We start from the raw sequence: 19,880 nt of genomic DNA on the forward strand, positions 1-19,880 counted from the left end.
GCAACACAATGCCCATTGAATTATCATGATGCACAAACGTGTTTAATTCTTTCGATTCAATTTAATTACATTAACATTGTATGTTTTCCTTAAGTAAAATATTGTCGAGTTGTATTTTTTTTAAAACATGTTACAAATATTACCCTTGGTGTTTTTTTTTTTTAAGTACTGGAATGGATTATGGTATTTCCATTCAATATATAGGGAAAGATGATTTGAACATCTGGGTGCTTTGAATAACTAGCATAATCACAAAAAATCAATTTCTGCATCAAGGCGCCACTGTGTAAGTAGGATTATGTAATAATATGCACAAAGTATGACTATTTGTGGATAAGCAACTATTCAAAAGAAGGCTGTGTCTTTTGAGGAAGCAAAAAGTATGCCAATGGATTTTCCTGCACACACACACGCACACACACGCACACACATACACAGGTGAAAGGTCAAGCTGGCTCTCCTTTCCTCTCCACGCTGGGAGGAACTACTACCGGGTCAGGAGGGGGTCATAGTTTTTTAATGCACACAGAGGATTTGAAGATAAACCTAAACCGTATCTGACAATGAAAGATTTTTGTACAGTCTGATTCATCCATATTGCATTAAATGAACAACAAGCTAACTAACAAAGTCCAAGGGTTTGAGCACAACTTAATCCATCACATGCATACATCAGTGGAATGGCGTTTAGGTCACAGTGACATTAGTTCAAAGACACTGACTCTTCACTTGGACTGTGCGATGAATGGGGAGTGTCATAAATTGATTCATGAATGACTGACACTCCTACAAAGCAATACAGTACAACAGAGAACTGTGTTTCTTGTGTGCAGCAGGACAAACACATTTGTTTTTCAATTTGAGGCGCTCAATAAAATTCAATACAAAACCTGGAAAAAATCTCAGCCTGGATTTAAAAGAAACTCAGAGAATTTGCTCTTTTTCTCTCATGTAATGTCATAATGAATAAAATACTAATATAAACTCCACTTAGATTGAGTCAGCACTCTTCTTCCTCTATAAACTACGACTACTGTACAATAATAAATACTTGCCTCATTGGGGTAATGGATGATCTTGAACCTATTCCAGCTGACCTTCAGAGAGGTGGGGGTACTCCTATGACTGGTCACCAGCCAACTGCAGGACAAATACAGACAAATGAGCATTCTACGGGCAATTTGGACTCTTCATGAACTCGACATGCATGTTTTTGGAATGTGGGAGGAAGCAGCACTACCAGAAAATCAACCCGAGCATGCAAACTGCTTGACGAGATTCAAACCTGGGACCTCTCAACTGTAAGGGAGATGTGCTAATCACTATTCCAACCTGCTGTCCTGCGACCTAAAAAAGGAACATTATTATTTCATACATATGGTACCTCTGTGAGGCACTGAGCTCTGTTGAGGATGCCGTGAATGTAGACTAAAAGGATACAAATTCTGTAAAATCAATGCATTTTGCTGTGGCATGATATCAAAAAATTGATTTGGTTTTCTCTTGTATCGATGAAGGGGGTATAACCAAGAGATTAAAAAAAAATGTCTTTCAGATTTACAGTGGTGTAAACTATGTACAGCAGTTTGTTGGTACTGTGAGGGGGCTGTAACTGCTCTCAAAAGAGGAGACACCTTTCTTCCTATCAATAATCCCTGTTTGGATTTACAATGTTGACAAATACATCATAAACTAAACATTCCCCTCCCACTCCATAGTTTGTGACATGTGCCAGGAGCCTAGTGTGATATTATGAAGAATCGATGTAAAATATGACAACACTATTGCGCTCTGACTTTAATAGTGCGTCAAGCCCCATTAAAGCATCAAGTAGGCAGTAGCTGTCTCGTATATCGTCTGCATACACAGAAAGGCCGCTGCGCCCATAAACGACATAGCGCGTGCGTGCGTGTGTGCGTGTGCGTGTGTGTGTGTGCGTTTGTGTGCAGGCCCGCTAATAAATAATGCACGGGTCACTTCCGCGTTATGCACGCGAGCCACTCGTCTCGCCATTACTTCCGCATCACGTGACCTTTGTGTCCGGCTGGACTCTTGCTCAAAATCAACACAGCAAATATGCGAGCCGCTCCCGAGGAACTAACCACGCTCATTTCAGGTAAAATACACATTAAAAACAACTCGCTTGACAATCCTTTTTTTCTTTTTTAAAATGTTGTTCTTTTGTAACTTGAGGCTAAAACGAATTATCCACTGGCTGCTTCTAAAAAGAGGAAGCAAAGGCTTTAACATGGATGATGACTTGCTGTTACTTTTTCCCTGTCTCTTCGAACGCACACCTGTGTTCAATTTTACATTTTTAAACCTAATATTTGAATTATTATTTCTCTTAATGTTTAGACCTTGAGACCTTCCTCAGAGATGGCTTGAAAGGGGAAAATCTGAGCAAAAAGGCAAAAGATAAGAGAGAAGCATTCATTAAACGGATTAAAGAGGTCAAATTGGGGTAGGCTGCCTCCTGTGTGTTTGTCCGATCGCCCGCCGACCCCCTGGCTGTATACATATACAGTATACTGTACTGTATTCGTCTTTGATACTAATATTATGACTACTTTCTTCACCACAGCTTTCCACATGATTTCAAGGAAAAAAGTAAGTTATTTTTGTTGTTAAAATATTCTGCATTGTTATGTTTACAAATATTATGTCATCACACACCCATTTAGTCACACTCTGTTTGATAATATGCATTTTGTTGTTGTGAAGTTGCATAAAAATATTTTTAGGCTAATGAAGACACTTTCCTTTTCCTCCATAACACTGCTGTCAAACTACAGGCCCGTTTGCTAGACACTCTTCATCATTTGATTTGGTCTGGGACAGCTTGCAGTAGCTTTTCCTTGAGTTCTGTTCAAAGCGATAGACAGATGCCATGAGTTAGGCATACTTCCAGGTGGCAGAAGATTTAGCACTCTCCAATGGCACCCCGAGTAAACAAACATGTCATTTAACCAACTCAGAACAATTGACTACCACTATAATTTGAATGTGTGAAGTGTCATTCAAAAACAAGATTTTATGTGAGGTAAATTGCTCGGAGGGGAGATGGAACACCAGTTGTAATTCACATTACAACACATAAGTGGATTCAAAATAAACGTGGTGGAAATTCAGATGTGCTTAACACGATCATTAAGGGACTGGCTAATTAATTGACTTTTTTGTTGCTTAGATCAGTGATTCTCAACCTTTACTAAGCTAAGACACATATTTTAAGTTTGAGAACTCGTACAGCACACCACCAATCAAAATTGTCACAAAAAAGGATACATATGTCAATTTAATACTTTTTGCCATCCAATAGAAGATCATCCTTTTTTTTTTCTTTCTGTCACTATGACTTGCCGGGATAGGTAGATGAACAAATATACATTATTTGTTATTAATTAATAATTTTCTAACCAATTAAGTGACATTTGAAAAGTTCCTGCAGCACACCGTTAGCGCTCTCACGGCACACTAAATGTGCCCTGGGACACTGGTTGGGAATCACTGCCTTAGATTATTGGCATAGACATACAGTACTCTTTGGACACTGAAATGGGTAGCATGCTGTTGTCTACTACCAGGATAGCCATCGTGAAAAGGTCTATAGGGGCAGGGGCAGTTCTGAAATACAATATGATTATTCGTGATCCCAGAAAGTTTATTAGATGAGAGACAAGAAGTGCCACTGCTTTGCGTTCTAGCCACACACCTTGTTGGTAAACAAACAAACTACAACTTGGCATCCAGGATGTGGTGAATTATGGCGACCCATGAACCTTTAACAAGGTGCTGTTATTTTTGGTTTACCGTTACAACCCCTAGCGATTATACAGTACATTTATGTGGTTTCCCCATTATCACTGGGCCCCTGAGGGCAACCATAACTACCACGTGGAACGCAATAAAAACAAGTTTGACACCTCTGCTTTATAACAAGAACAATGACATGGGCAGCTTTCTCCTCTGTTGTGCCATCATATTGACCGTTGGTCCTCCTTCAGGTGGAGAGGAGTCAAGTGACGATGAGGAGGAGGTGGACAGCAGCAACAATGACGGTGGCTCACTGCAGTCTGAGCGCACTGACAGGGAGGAAGAGCCCTATGAGGGTAAAAGCGCTCTGAACGAGCCATTTACTAAAGTGTCACTTGTGAGCAAGTCTTTCCCTGAAACAATGTGAGTTGGAGTGTCACAGTGAAAGAGACATTCCAACTGTAACTTGGCAACACACTTTGGGAAGACATTTGAGAGCGTAACTGCTTTTCCTGCCACCTGTTTTACTGCACAAGGGTGTTTTATTGCTCAGAGACACACTGAAGTACCAAGTCTGAGAAAAACATTACCAAATGCAGATTTAACCCTCTGTGCCTTTCAATGCATGATCTTTACTCTAGTATGTTTAAGAAAGAAGCCCGTGCCCTGCCAGCCAATTGCAGGGCACGGATAAACAACCATTCAGGTTCGCAATCACACCAAGCGGCAATTAATACAATAAAATACATATTTATCTATATAGCACTTTTACAACAGCTTCAGCTGGGACAAAGCACTTTACAGAACATTTAACATAAAATAACAAAATAATACTAAGAGTGTTCACTCAATTTACCATGCATGCGATTGGAACGTGGGAGGAAACCCACCCAGGCATAGGGAGAACATGGATTGCGCCACGCAGGAAGGCTGGGGCCGGATTCGAACTCTCTTGACCTCTGCACCGTGAGGCAGACGTGCTAACCAGTCTAACAACATGCTGTCCGTTTTATAAAACACTTGAATGTAAAGTAAAATGTAATCAGATAATTTGATTAATCAATAGACTAATTGATAAGGTAATTTCTTCGAAGAATAGTCAATCGTGGCAGACCGCGATTATTGCCCATGCAATCTGTTTGTTTTGGTTCATTGTAGAGACTTCTGCCTCGAGTGCTGTGTCATGTGACCGTTTCACTAATCGAACTGAACCACTTGAATTTGACTCCGTTTCAAAAATCAAACGGTACCAGTCACATGACTGCACATGACGTTTCCAATTGATTCATTTGAGTGAAGCATGGTAGACACAACGGGATACGACTTTCAGTCAAAAGTGGCACACCGCAGGCAAAACAGCTTATACCATACATTGTCCTGTATTTGCCTTAAAAACATGTACATTTCAGCGAGAACCCAAGAGTTTCCATTTCGAAGTTGAGAAAACACGTCAGAGTAGAGCAGCGTGATTATCGAAAAAATAACTAGCTATAGTTGGTTATTAAATTAGCTAACAAGGTATATTTTATCGTAGAGGTATAGTCCAGTTCTGCCTTGCAGTAGTCACATTGCTCTTGACGGTGTCTTCTTTTTTAAATTGTGAAATTATCCCAAATATTCTTTTTCTCCTGGCTCACTGGAGTAATAGTCAATGTGGAAAAATGATCAACGCAAAATCCTGTGATTTAGCAAAAAGTCCGTGATTTGAAATTGAATATGTTAAATTTGTAAACCCACAAAAAGTGAACTGTGAAATGGACAGGGATGACTGTAATTATTAAGAATGCTTTTTTTTTTTCTTGGAGTTATTATTCTACAGTAAAATTACACCTACCGGTACTTGAATATGATTTCTGGCTACTATACCCAACTCTTGGGACATATTGTCGACAATCGAGACATTACATCTCATTGGCTTATGTAGGTGTACCTAATCATTTGGCCAATGATGGACGTCTCTTTGCCTTTCAAAATAAAGTGTCAGGGAAGTCCAAGTAAAGTGGCGATTCAGGAGACTGGGAGTTTGTCTAATAAAGCAGCTGGCACTTTTATGGCATCTCTTTCCCACAAAGCAACTATGACACAGCAGTTGAACATTTGCATTGAAGTTGCACAGTGCATGTGTTGAGGCAAAAAGTTTCCCAGTGGATGCGCCACAACTTTTTGACAACCATCACCTGATTGTGGATATCAGCGAGAAGTTAAATCCCATCTGTTGCTATTTTAGTCGGGAAAAGTTTTCAATGCTCATATCTCTCTTTCAGGTTCCCACCAGTGTCCACCAATGGCAGCGCAAGACCTGCAGTCTATTCTCATGTCAGGATACCTGGAGAAACGCAGGAAGGGTGTGTGGTCTGCTGATGGAATACACATGTGAAACATGTATTTTTTTATTTTTTAAAACAGCAATGTAGGCTCGATATAAATTTAGATTCCAAAAACACGAATTAGGTCTACATAAAGCTTTAAATGGTCAAGAAGTGTGAATGCTTATTTGTCTGTTTGGTCCCTGTGATTGATTGTCGACCAGTCCAGGGTGTAACTCACCTCTCGTTTCTTACAGCACCTCTCAAGTGCTATGGGAAATGGATGGTTTGTAGTTGTGTAGATCTGCATGCTCTATATGGAGAGCTGTTTGGAATATTTTGATCAAACTAGAACTAAAGCAGCCAAAACATCACATGCCAGCTCTTATTTTGGAATTTCATTGAATTATTCATGTCATGACCTGTTCATGAATGCAGTTTGCCATGGACCTTGTCACACAATTTCTCATTCATTAATTATTGCATTGGACAAAAAGCATCGTCAGTTATTTCATGCTAAGTTGTTTTATCTTTGTGACAGACCACAGTTTTTTTGGCCAGGAGTGGCAGAAGAGATGGTGCGCTCTTAGCTATCGGACCTTCTACTATTATGGCCACGAGAAAGGTATTGGTGTCATTCTATGTTCTTGTCTAATTAAGAGTGAACTGTAGACTGGATGTTGTTCTGGGATGTTGACAGTGATGTTGTTGCCATGTGACAGACAAACAGCAGAAAGGTGAGTTCAGCATCGATGGCTACAATGTCAAAATGAACACCAACTTACGGAAAGACGCAAAGAAGGACTTTTGTTTTGAAGTCTCAGCTCCTGACAAGCGAGACTATCAGGTACTGTACACTTCCTGTCTCTTTTTTCCTCAATATGTGTGTGCGTGTGTGCATGTATTACATTTTTCTTCTGGGAACATATTCATTGACTTGACAGTGCTGCTTTCTCAATGTCTCAGCCTTGCATACATATTTATTAAAATGTGTATGTTTGAACATGAAAACATGCTGCTTGTGGAGCATTTTTGTGAATTATGAATGCACTGTTTGTTTATGTTCCGTGCTACGTGAATAATTTGTCTCAGACTGCCATATTTTTGCCTGTCCTTTCATTAGTTTTGTGCGTCATCGGCGAAAGAGGCGAAGGAGTGGGTGAAATGGATAGACCTTGTTTTGAAAGGTTTGCCATAGTACTACTACTGTGACTACTACAGTATTACTAATACTAATTATGTTGTCAGCAGCAGCCACAACGGATTCTTTGAAGTTATATTCTCCAAACATGTCTATAGATCAGTCTGGTATCATCCAAGAAGAAGAAGAAGAGGAGGAAGAGGTGGTTAAGGAGGAGGAGGAGGAACAGCTAATGTACGATGATGTGGGACTTGCACCGGATACAGACATCTATGAAGTGCTCCCAGGTAAAAATATCCAGTGCCACACAGAGACAGCACTTGATATTTGATGTGGATGTTATGGTAGCAACTTTCACGAAATACAAAAACTGATCACAGTGGCAGTTTTATAAGAGAAAAAAAAATGTTGGGCTTTGTCGAGTACTCTCGTCTGATGTGATTTTCCACAATTCCATATTTGTCTTCCCACGGCAGTTTGAAATTGCTGAGACAACACAAATCATTTGTGATTCATGATAAAACTTTACAAGTGAAATAAACTTTTTGGCTATCTAGCAGACGCCGCATCGTAGATCAAGAGAGCGGCTTGGATACTTTTTCGTGATCCAGCCGCACATTTTCCTTGTCACTTGGTGGAGAATTGGTGGGGCATGCTCAAGAGGCCCAAAGCCCAATTAAAAAATTGGCCCATGCCTGCCACGCACGCCGGGCTGTTTGGATGACAAACTAGGGCCTGACAAAACAGCACTATGAGGATTACAAGCGAAGTTTATTTATACACATTCATTTTGCAATTGAATCATTGCTCTGTATTAGGTAGAAAATGCCAAAGTGAATGGAAGAAAACACCATCAGGTAGCCCTTGACATTCATCAATAAGTGTCACACTTTTGTTGATTCAACACAAAGTACAAGAAAGAAGAAGTGACATTTGTAGGGGAAGTGTGAAATCCTAGAAATAGACCTAAAGCGTCTTGACCAACTTCCTTTTTACAATAAGGCCTGTTTTTGTTTGCGCCATACAGTATGTAAAAGACTCAACTTGAAATGCTTCATGTTCTTATTTTCCATTTCTTTAATTTGCACCCTATGTTATGATCTGTCCAGACACAAACACCGACTACCAGAACTACTACCAGGGCTTATGGGACTGTGTAGGGGACCACCCGGATGAACTCTCTTTCAAGCGTGGAGACACCATTTATATACTGAGCAAGGTAATGAAAACCTGCCTTGTCTAAAACCTAGAATGTAGATATTTGTCTTAATGTATGAACTCAACAGCAATATTGAGCGAGGTGCTGCTGAGCCAGGACCACCTGAACAAAGTTATTCCTAGGCCTTGGGAGAAACTGGTTCTTGATATCTTTTACTGGCAGCACCTGGCCCCGTGCCTGTAGCTGGAGGCCGACTGGGCCGCAGTCAGCCTCTGCCTCTCTGATGAGGATTAGATGTGTCACGACGGAAACTGTTTTAGTGCTGTTGGCTCGCCTCACCGTTCCATCACGTCCATCTGGGCCGCCTCAGCGCGCTTCCACTGCTGCCTTCAGCCCACACACCTATCAGACGTCTCGCTCGCCTCGCCAAATAGGAATGTGCGTTCTCAGGAAGCCAAGGCCCAGTCCCACACGCTATTCAGAGCAGGCGAGGACGTGTGCTGGACGTCCAATTTCCGAGACTTGTCAGCTAGCTAGAGGGTGTGGAGGACTGAAAGGACTTTTTTCATTAGGTGGCAAAAACAAGAGCATTTTTGTTCCTTCGTATGACTTGATTGGACTTTTTGCTACATCTACCACACTTATGCTTGCAAACGAGGGGGCAAATAAGGAAAGTGGTTTGTGCCCTATTTGTGAAATGTTATCCTTGGGAGCTGGGTGAATTCTTAATGCGGGTTGCCGAGACCCTCTGACATCTTGCCAGGTTAGTTTTGTAGTCTAGTCTGCCATCTAGTGGCCTTTGCATGCAATCATCAAAAAGAGCCGAGGGTAAACAAATCATACTACATGAAAATTGATAATTATTTAATAAAAAAAAAAATCATATTTTACGACTACTTATCATGCGGGTACAGTGATTGCCCACAGCATTAGGTAAATGTGGAGAGTCTAATGAGCTCCAGTCCAAGGGCTGTATCAACATGGTGGCGTGCCCTGCATCAAAAGTGTTTTTTAATATATTGCCCTTCTTATGTCACTGAACTGAATAGAATGTGTTGAGTATAATTGAGTACAGTGCTAGACCACTGCAATTTGTAACCATAATAAATGTACACATGATGATACCAAATTACTTAACATGACTAAAAATCAAGGTTTATTCTTGACCATGCCCAAATGTGATTGCTGTGCTAAATGAGAAATTACAAATTAACAAAAAGAAAAATCATTGTACTACATTATTTTTTACAATTAAGAAAGATTTTTGTTTTTGTTTAATGAAGCTGAAATTCTTAATTGTTACTTTTGATGCTTAATGACAGTGTCAATCATTTGTGTTGATCCACAAAATGAATAATGTCCCTTTCACTGGGGTGAGGAACCAAACGAAACAAAGCAGACAGACGTTCCAGTGCTCAATGGGCAAATGCTTGTTTATGACTCCTCTCTTTGTGTGCGGAAAAGGGCCAAGAATCAAGTTGCCCTTTCTCTTGGACTGCGAGCGCCATTAGCTGGAACCTTGGTATTGGGGGTTGTGGCCCACTGCGAGGGCAGCGACCATAAAACCTGTCTGGGCTTCAGCAGGAGGGACAGCCGACTCCTTGCTCCACTCACCCTCCCTCCCCATTCTCCTTTTCCATCCCTCCCCCATTCCTCAGCTCAGAAATAAGCTGTAGTGGTACAGCTGCAGGACCCCCCAGTTGGGCCTGCGTGTTGATTATAGTGCCCGACTGTGGCTGAGGAGGGGGGTGCTTTGTCCAGATATGCTTGCACCAAACACCCGCTCCCTCCTCCTCCTCCTCCTCACCAGTTCAAGTCACAGCACATAAAACTAATGGAGAAAAGTAACGTCTCACTTCGCTTAAGTGGCTGGAATGGTTGATAAAATGTAAACACTGTCCTAACTTAATGCTGCTGCTGTGTGATGTTACTGTAACCTATATGAACCCGCCCCTTAACACATACTGCCCAATACTGTATGTGCTTGTAAACAGATGCACTCATTGTTTCTTTCGCCGTAAGGTATTAAAGTGACAGGGCAACGTTACTTGCTGACCAAGGCTTCTGTGTGTGTGTGTGTGTGTGTGTGTGTGTGTGTGTGTGTGTGTGTGTGTGTGAGTGTAGCCAGTGAAGGGTGCCATTAGTCGTTTGTCTCTCTCATGTTGTGTCCCGCACCCACTCAAGCACGACTTATTTGTCAACCAGAACTGCACAATGAGGTGTTGCCACTTTCAAAGGCTAGTGACAGGAAGTTGTTATGCACGCACACACACACACACACACACACACACACACACACACACACACACGCGGGTCACTCTGCAATGTTATGACCAAGAGGCTTGTGGTGAAATGTCACTTTTATCATGTGACAAGCAAATTAAATGGATGTGACATTGAGGATTGTTTATTTTGCAACTAATAGCATTTGTTGTTTTTGCAATATAAAATTGTCTCACTGCTGGATTGGCCTTTTTTTTTTTTTTTTTTTTGCACAGATGTAGGTCACGTTTTTATTCGGACCACAGTCAAATTTGGTATAATGTAGATCTGAACATGGGGTAAATATTGCACCTCTTAAAAAGACCATGAATGGTTTCATGTGATCAGTTACAGTCTATTTTGTTGTTTGGTCTGTTATGAAGAAGACCTTTTTCATAGTCAAATGCATTGTGACATTACAACTGGTTAAATGATTCTTTGTGATCGCATCCCGGTAGCTAGATTACGCCCTTGCAAATTGTGGATGGAAGCTGCACTGTAATAGCAGTCTCTGGATATCATGTAAATATAGTACCCCCAGGAGCTGTGAGCTACACAGGGATGACGCCAGAGTAATCGGATTGCTTTCTGGGAACACTGTGACACGCTTTTAATCTTCTTGTAGACAAAGTCCAATATTTTCAATCAATACTCTGCATGTTTGGACTAAGAAAAATGGTTGCTCAGCATTCCCAAATGAGCCGCACATTTTCTTTGAATCCACTGAGCAATGGCACTGCTATTAGGTGCGACAGAAACAAGTGGAGAAAGAAATTTGATTTTTTTTTTTTTTTTTGGTTTTGTTTCTTGGACACACAAGAGCATTCACCCAATAAGTGAATACAGATGTGGTCAGTTCTGGCTTTCAGACATTGTGCAGGTTCTTGTTCCGCCCTCCATCCCCCCTTTTGTGGAGTTCTCAGTGTTGATTCATGTCCTGGCCAAGACTTTGATGTGAGGTCAGGCTCTTGGTCAAAGAAAGAGGCAAGACGCGTCTCCACTGTGTCCTCTATGCTGACACCCACTCAGAGGAACTTTTATTTTTGCCTTGCTGTGACAGATTTATATATGATGGCTTTTACGTACATTGAGGCTGATGTGTGTATAATCAGGCACTCAGCGGGAAATGCGGTCATGATAAATGACAGTGAGCAGAAAACAATGCAATGTAATGTCGAAACAGTGGAACCTCGAAGGTCAGACACAATTTGTTCATGCCATCAAAGGGGACGTCAAGTCAAAATTTTGACAATAATTTATGCACTTACACGAAACATGGTCTAAGCAAGGTATTCTGATTAATATTTCAATCGTTGCATATTAATTAAGTTGAAAAATTCACACGTTTTGATTAATCACAGCAGGTGGCCATTTTTTCTGACTGCCATTTGCTGATGACTGAAAATGACATCACAGTGCCCAGCTTGCGAACGTCACATGACCAAACCCAGACAACAGGTGAGCCGTGACGGTCGTGACCTTAGCCCTGAGCAACAGTGATGTCATTTTCCGGCGACTGCAAGTCACAAAATGGCCGCCCCTGCTGAGAGGAATAAAAACAGGTTGATTTTGCTGCTTAATGCTTATTCCACAAACACAATATTCATCAGAAGGCCGTGTTTAGACTAATGAGGGCATATAGAACATATTTTTGCAAGGAACATTTTTTTTGACTGGACTTCAACTAACTTTAAATTTTATTTTAATAGCCGTACAAGGGTGGGGGGGGAAATGTTGCTATTCCTGAAAGATACTGAAACACTTGTATAATTTTAGGGACAAATGAGCTAATCTACCGGTAATTACTTTTTAACATTACAGTGCTTGATAGTGTATGTAGACACTTTTGTGCTTTAAATGTGAGTGAGCTTACAGTAGTTCACTCAACCTTTACTGAACAGTGCAGTATATTCGTTTTTCTATTTCTCAAGTTTGTTTCTTCACATCTGCTGTTCAGGCTACTCATTTGTGAGTAAGGCCCAAACTACCCCCCAACCCCACTTCAAAATACACACCCCTTACACTCTGGATCAAAATATCATTGTGTGTGCGTTTCTTTCTGGCTTCATCCATGATAAATGATTTTTGCATCTGTCTTCCTTCAGGAGTACCAGAGCTATGGTTGGTGGGTTGGAGAGAAAAATGGAAATATCGGAATTGTGCCCAGAGACTACTTACTGGAGCTCTATGCTTTATAAGTACATCCCTGTGAGTGGATTATACTGGTAATACTTTTGCTTTGTTCAAAAGACTCTCATTAAAATACACTGGCATGCAACCTTATAGCCATTCTGATCCATTCCATTTCCGACACACTGCACTGTTTTTTCCTCATCAAATGTACTTTATTTACGTCACTTATACTCTCAGCTGGTAGGTGGGCACCAAAACTGGGGTGGCAGACCCACTTTGGGTGGGTTGTGGATAGCTGGTAAAAAAAAAAAAAAATGACAGGGGGTCCTCAATTCACATAGATTCTGCGATCAATGCGCAAGTCACTAGTTTCCACATCAGCGTAAGAATATGTCGTCATGCCCATGGTTACCGCTGTACTGACCTCTGTTTTCTTTTGTTGTTTTCCAGGCCCTAAAAGTGTTTCCCAAACACACCTTCCATACTTTTCATATGTGTTTTCACCTGAACAAATGTCTCTGCCGTTTTTAGATATAATAACTCAAAACATTTGCACCTTTCTGCAGCCTTCATTTCCTAAAAAGGCAAACCATTGATGGTGTACTTTTCCTAGAAAGAAGAGGTGGCAAAAGTGACATTTTGTGCATTTGTGCTATTCAATTTTACTCTGTTCATTTTTATGTATGCAATTGTCATGTTCATGCTCAGTTTCTCAACAAAGTGCTCTCTGATGTTTCAGCATGTGTAGTTCTGTTTAAAAATGCGGTACTCTATACATACATTGTGTTCAAATGCTAGTTTTGAACATTGTTTTTATTATTCTTACTTTTCTTAATGGTGGATTTTCACTTTGTGACAACAGGAAATTCCAAGTCCCAGGGTGATTCAAGTTTGGGGGAAAAAATGTTTTAACATGATAACTATACCACAAGGTGGCAATAGAGACCCTATGAAGGGCATAGATGGAACTGAGCCGTAACCTTTGCCCTTTTTAGTGTTGCAGTTGGACTGCACTGTCAATGTGAGATTCTTTTAGTCAGTTTTCAGAATAAATACATATGTATCTATTTGTAGTAAAATGATTCATTCATTCGGTCAGCACTTTTGTTGCATGCTTCAAAGAGGTCTCGGTGTGCTTTATGGGGCCTGAGAGAGTTTGCCGGGCAGCAGATCACAGCGTGCCAGATGGCCGGCTGGGCTGTGTGCCTGAGGTGCACTAATAAGGCAGACAGGCACTCTGATAGCACAGACGCTTATCGCCCTCCGAGGGGCTGTTTGACAGCAGGCGAGGCAGCGTTTGCTTGGCGCGTTCTTGGCGAGGTTAGGCACACACTGTACATATCATTTTACAGCCTTCCTGAGTCAAATAGCGAAGTTCGAGCACGGTTGTTTTGGCGTACAAAGAGGCCCGCTCAAGGTTGTGACAAAGTTAGAAAGGAAGTATGTCAGTATTCCCTTCATCTTTTCTCCAGCGTCTGGGGTTTGTTCTTCCTGAGTGATGAGCGAGTCTCCCGTCCTTTGGGTGACATTCAAAAGCAACATAAATCCTGCTCTTTACTGTAGCAGCCGTGTAGCTTCTCTGCTGACTGGAGGTCTAACGAATTACCATAATTAGTTATTGAATATGCGGCGTTGCTGGTGTGTTAGAGGTAGAGAGGAAATATTTTGTTGAGGGCGGAAAATGGGCGCAGTGGAACGTTGGGAATTTTCAGGCAGCACAGATCATCAATTGACATATGTGTGACAACAGTATGTCATGCAATCATTTCAGCCAACACTTTTATGTTTTGATACTTGAATGAGGACTTCTATATGCCTTTCCTTGCTGCCTGGCTTGCTATTTACCCTCAGGGTCTGTCTTTTACTGTCCGAATATGGTTGCCAGAGGCAAGTAAGGCTAAATATTGCCTTTCATTTTTATGTGACAATAATGGATATCCTTAATGGATGTCAACTATACCCCCATCCCCCGTTTAGATGTAGAGTGCCATATTCTGGAAATATACAGGTTGTTTTATTGCAATTTAACATCAAGATAAAATGGTTCCTAGATAAATGCCAACACATCATTAATCTATAGCACACTAAATTACACTAATGATACCACAACATCACCAATTAATACCTGGAACCATAAAGATGACCCCTTATCATAGATGGACATATGATATATGGACTGGATAGATAGAGTAGAGGAGAAAGATACTCTCGAGTACAGACTGTAGAATCTAAAGTAAATAATTTTTTTTGACAAAAAATAGATTACAAGATAACGGGACCATATGTAACTTAAAACTAAAATGACTCTTTCTGGTGATCTGCAAAAGAACAAGTGATGCCGCTAATACCGTATTGTCTCTTCCAATGTCAGACATTGGAGTTTATTAATATTCAAATATGTTTTTTCGCTACTCTAACCAGATTTCTTTACAAAAGAAACGAGAGTGAACCATTGTTATTCTGCAATATGTCTGCTATGTTTGCCTAGTAGGTCTCTGCAGGAGTTTGGGCAGCAGCCGATCGTATTACTGGAAACCGGTGCACTTTGAGAAGATGTCTAGCTGTGATACTTGCTCACCACAGTCGAGGAATGTCATGCTCATGCGTGCATCCTCTTGACCTCCCATAGCCCTCGAGGCTTCTGCCTCAAGGCATTTGGGGTTTCATCTTGATCAAGCTGTCAGCTGTTCACATTATGTACTTTCACCAGGTCGATGTGACATACAGTCGATCAGCATGCGGCTTCACTTAGAGTTTCTGTCAGGAACAGCACCAAAGCGTTATTTATGTGCCATCGTCTGAGATTTCACAGCAAATGTATTGCCTCTCCAACTGGCTTTTTGTCAGCATTCCATTAAAGCCCTTCTGCTGGTCCACATCCCTACAAGTCCACATAGACCGTTTTCAAGAGCTAGCCCATTTTTAATTGAGGTCAAGTTCTGTTAACATAACTCACAACACTTGACACATCAAGGTATCAGTTGGCTGATGAGTGAATGCGGGGACCGGTTGGTTTAAAATAATATTTTTATCATTAAAACCACAGGATGTCATCAGACATTTTACATGATCTTGTAATCTGTCGAACAGAATCTCTGGTATGGCAATCCTCAGCCAAATACATTTTGGAATCGTGACCCAAAAGTTCAACATTGGTCTCGTCCAACCATAACACCTTCTCACATGTGTTTGGGAGATTTTGTTATTGTCCAACGAAACCAAGGTGAACTTTGTTTTCAATTTAATTATTAACAGTTTGCAACGGCAGTCCTTGTAAGCACACATTCTCCAGCCTTGTGCTAAGAAGCAAAAAAAGTGGCAGGAAAAACTTACTAGAACATCCGAACTTTAATTGGGGTTAATCGAACTCACTTTAAATGGTGGTAGGTATGTTTTTAGATTTAATTTTTCCTGAGTTTCATTGTGATTGAACACAGTCACAGACACTAGTTAGAGTATACAGAAGTAGGGTGTGCACACCACATTATTTCAGTTATTTTACTTAGGCTCTCAAAAAAAGGTTGAATAATACAGGTTATCGGCCACATTGATAGTGGATAAAGTTTTTTATTTTATTTTATTTTTTTAAGTACTTCACAGTACTTTAATGATTTTGATCCGTGATTCTCAACTTTGGTCACCCAGGGACAGGAGTTTCCTTATTCTTGCTAAAATCACGACTCACTTTTCTCGATTGTAAGATTAAACATAATTCCACCCCAAAAATTCAGGCGCAGACAAGTACAACCATCACATTTTCAAGACCTGCATGATGCTGGTGTAACCTCAAAATGTATGTCGGTACGGTCATAAACAGAGGATCCCCTGCAAAATATATATTTTAACAAACTGTCCGCCAACCACATACCTTTTGACCCCAACCTGCAAGTTGAGAATCCCTAGTGTATAATTTGGACGGATTAGCCAGGTCAACTCAAGTTGTTACAGGACTAGCATCAATTCTAAAGCATTTAGTGTTTGCACTCATGCGTTGTCTTGCTTTACGTGGCTAACCATGCTATAGAAAAATGCTAATGGCTTTGGCATGTCCTGACAGACCGTGTCAGGAGTTACATATAAGACGTGCAAATTGATCGTCATCCACCTTGCTCCCAAATGGGCCTTTAACTCAATGATTTATGAATAACTTTAATAAAATGGAAACGTTCCTGTACTGCACCCACCTGCCTTCATGTTGCCAGAGTCTGCCGCTCTTATTTGTCTCCTCGTAAGAGCAGATTTCTTTTTAACAATGGGGAAGGCTTTTAAAAGGTGTAAAGAGGCCTGTGGGTGCTTTTAAAGGCAGTTTGTATCATAATGCTGCCCAAAGGCTGCCCAAGTTGAAGGCTGCTTCGACCTGTTTTGAAGGACATAGTTAATATTCTTTGTGACTACGTTTCGCTACAATGTTCAAGATTGTGAAAAATGCGAATGTTTAAATATGACTGTACAAAGCAGAGAGAAAGCATGGATCTCACTCTTAAACCTAGACATTGGCTTTTTACTCATTTGAACTCGCAGCTAAAATGTGGTCAAGTATGTTAAACTTTTTAGGATGTTTAAACCTTAAAGTGAGCTCTGTAATGATAGCATAGCCTCTTTGCAATGTGACGTAAGTGAAAGGGAAGCAAAAGAAAACTCCCAAAGGGGTGGCCCATCCCGTTTATCAAGGATTATGTCAGTGCCTCCATAGACTATTTAAGCTAGTCCTTAAAAGGTTTCTGATTCTAAAATGTTCAAGTTATGGAGTTATTTCCTGTCCGTTCTGTTCGACTGTAGTCTCATCGATCACAGTCATTCATGTCCACATACCCAATGCATTGATTATCCGATTAATTTTTACACCGAGTTGAATTCAGAGTTCCGATTAATTTTGAGAGCTTCCTCTGAGCTTTCATATTCCACATTTCATACGGTGTGGGCTGTCACGCTTGCGAGAGCTATGTGCTGACGTATCACTCAGGATAAATCAGTCTTATGGGCGTGACAGGTGTTTGTCCATCTACCATAAACCTCTCCCACACCTCGCCCCGTGCTCCATCTCCTCCCTGGTAATTTACTCGGCTCCAGCCGCCATACTCTAACTCTGTTTACTTGCTGCCTGGAGCTCTAATATGAGGACAGAGCTCTGATTTACTCTACTAGTTAGTGAGCTGAGTAACGATCCTGGGCCGGATAGTTTACAGTGTGATGCGACCGATGCTCTAAGTGTAATTACAAGCCTCCGGGCACTGTTGCAGCTCAACGGCTCACTGCAGCTGACTGGCTGCCAGTCTCCAGTACACTAAGCACTGCCATCTTTCCCTCTCTTACGCCACAGGCACACGTTGACGCCTCCCCGCTCCTACTGACCTCACATTCTAGGTGAGCTCCAATCTCAATGTCAGGTCTTTATATAGGCACAGTGCACAGGAAGTAAGAAGGCCGAAGGATTGAGTTGCAGGGCTTTAGCAGCCACTAAAAAAGCAGATTGCTTGTGATTACCCTCATTAAGTGTCTGCGTATTATTTATTCAAACACTGGGCTGCCAAGCTAGCCCGAGCTAATTTAGTGCACTGCTTACATAGGGCGACCATGTATGTGTGACGCAGGACATTAACACAGAGCTTCCTCTACGGCATATCAGAAACACGGGGCTGATATTTTTAGATGAATGGGAATTGCCAGTGCCGTGTCAACCACTACAGTTGATTTATCGTATTGTAATTGTATGTAAGCTGTTATTAATGCTCCTTGAATTCGTGCCAGTTCAGTTTCTTCAAGGGTTTCCTTTCACAGTGACATATTGTAATTGAGCAGCAGCATTTTGGAACAACTGGATACGCTTAAGGGAGGACTGGTTGACTCCAAAATAAATGTCATAGTTTCGTCCTGGGAAGTGGAAGAAACACCCCAAACCAAGTCAAATCTGAGTCAAGCAGGGCTAAAACATGTACACGGAGCTTTGCATCCTCTTCTTGTGCTACATACGCTCCAATTTTCACCAATACTATCTGCTGAGTGCAGTGAAAACTCATCCAAGCACTGAATCCTTATTTCCAAAACACACTTTACGTTACTTGGGATTGGCCGTCACAATACAGTACAAGTATATCAAGAAATGGGCCACAGCCCTATTAAGTCACTATTACTGATAATTCGGTGAATTTAGGATTCTCATTAGGTCATACGTGTGGTAGATGAAGAGCAGGTGGGTAATTGGAGTAATTTGTGGCTATGCAGACAGTAGCATGATAAATGGGCTCTGGAAAAGACAAGCTGAGCTGGCCGTTGGATCTACTGCAGAGTAAGGAGAATTTAGGCTCGCCATAAAAGATTTCTCCTTGCCTCTTATTTCACGCGGACATTTTTATGTTTTTTTTATTTTCTACCTCATTGCAGCCGTGAGCTGCCTGCTGATTTACACACGCTGGCAGCCAAGCGCCGAGGCCTCCGGAGACGGTGCCCTCTAACACCTTCATTCTCCCCCATCGCCTTTCTGCAGACGCTCTCGTCCTCTCGCTGTCTCAACATTTACTGAAGTGGCTCGGACCAAAAGAGCTCCACCTCTACTCGTTCCTCATCTCTAACAAGACATTAGTCGGGAGAGGGTGTTATTCACAGCAGAGGGGATGTTCCCCTGTGTCAAGACACAAATAAGGATGAGTAGAAGCCGTCACAGGCACTGATGCTATTTTACAATGCTCGTGTTTCATAGCGCGGCTTCAAGTGCTGTTTGGGCTCTGTGCAGCCTTTTTTTGCGTGAATGCCAAGAGACGGGCATTCGCGTAATGCTCTTGTGCACTTCTTAATCTACTGTTCATTTTTTTTCTCCCGGAGAACAATGTGTGGTTTAATCATCGGCACCAAGAAATGCTGGGTTGTTTTTCTAGCCCACTTGCTGGGTAGCTGTTAACTTTGAGCGCCGTGGGTTACTTTTACCCAAGGTTGGTTGAATCATTTCTACTCGGCAGATTTGGTTGAAGACTGGATTTGGGGTCGCCATCGTGGACCCAGTTTATTTGTGTATCGAGGCTAAAGTACATATAATGCAACATTCTTCAAAAGTGTTGGTTCGAGGTTGAAATCCTGGACAGGGTGAACTCTAACATCTGGTTGGGTCCCGAGATAAGACCAATTTACA

General features: G+C 41.4%; 1 protein-coding gene across 7 annotated transcripts in view; it reads left to right on the plus strand.

Moving 5' to 3' along the window:
- The first annotated feature begins 1,981 nt into the window (after positions 1–1,981).
- The window catches only part of skap2 (src kinase associated phosphoprotein 2), a 33,341-nt gene continuing 15,442 nt past the window's right edge, over positions 1,982–19,880 (plus strand). For 2 of the 7 annotated variants that reach the window (XR_002170187.1, XM_019886342.1), the window contains exons 1-11: positions 1,982–2,116; positions 2,359–2,464; positions 2,585–2,610; positions 4,008–4,112; positions 6,021–6,101; positions 6,604–6,687; positions 6,785–6,909; positions 7,186–7,249; positions 7,362–7,490; positions 8,313–8,422; positions 12,730–12,832. Coding sequence is in view for 5 of the 7 variants with exons in the window: in XM_019886342.1 (XP_019741901.1) it covers positions 2,077–2,116; positions 2,359–2,464; positions 2,585–2,610; positions 4,008–4,112; positions 6,021–6,101; positions 6,604–6,687; positions 6,785–6,909; positions 7,186–7,249; positions 7,362–7,490; positions 8,313–8,422; positions 12,730–12,822 (963 nt within the window). In the remaining 2 variants the exon portion in view is untranslated. Of the gene's footprint in view, positions 2,117–2,358; positions 2,465–2,584; positions 2,611–4,007; positions 4,113–6,020; positions 6,102–6,603; positions 6,688–6,784; positions 6,910–7,185; positions 7,250–7,361; positions 7,491–8,312; positions 8,423–9,826; positions 10,424–12,729; positions 12,908–13,207; positions 13,825–18,077; positions 18,122–19,880 lie in introns of those variants that run through there. The other 5 variants (XR_002170188.1, XM_019886340.1, XM_019886341.1 and 2 more) reach the window with 5 other exon arrangements.

The sequence above is a fragment of the Hippocampus comes genome, unplaced genomic scaffold (assembly GCF_001891065.2).
Source record: "Hippocampus comes isolate QL1 unplaced genomic scaffold, H_comes_QL1_v1.1 scaffold335, whole genome shotgun sequence".
Taxonomy (NCBI): domain Eukaryota; kingdom Metazoa; phylum Chordata; class Actinopteri; order Syngnathiformes; family Syngnathidae; genus Hippocampus; species Hippocampus comes.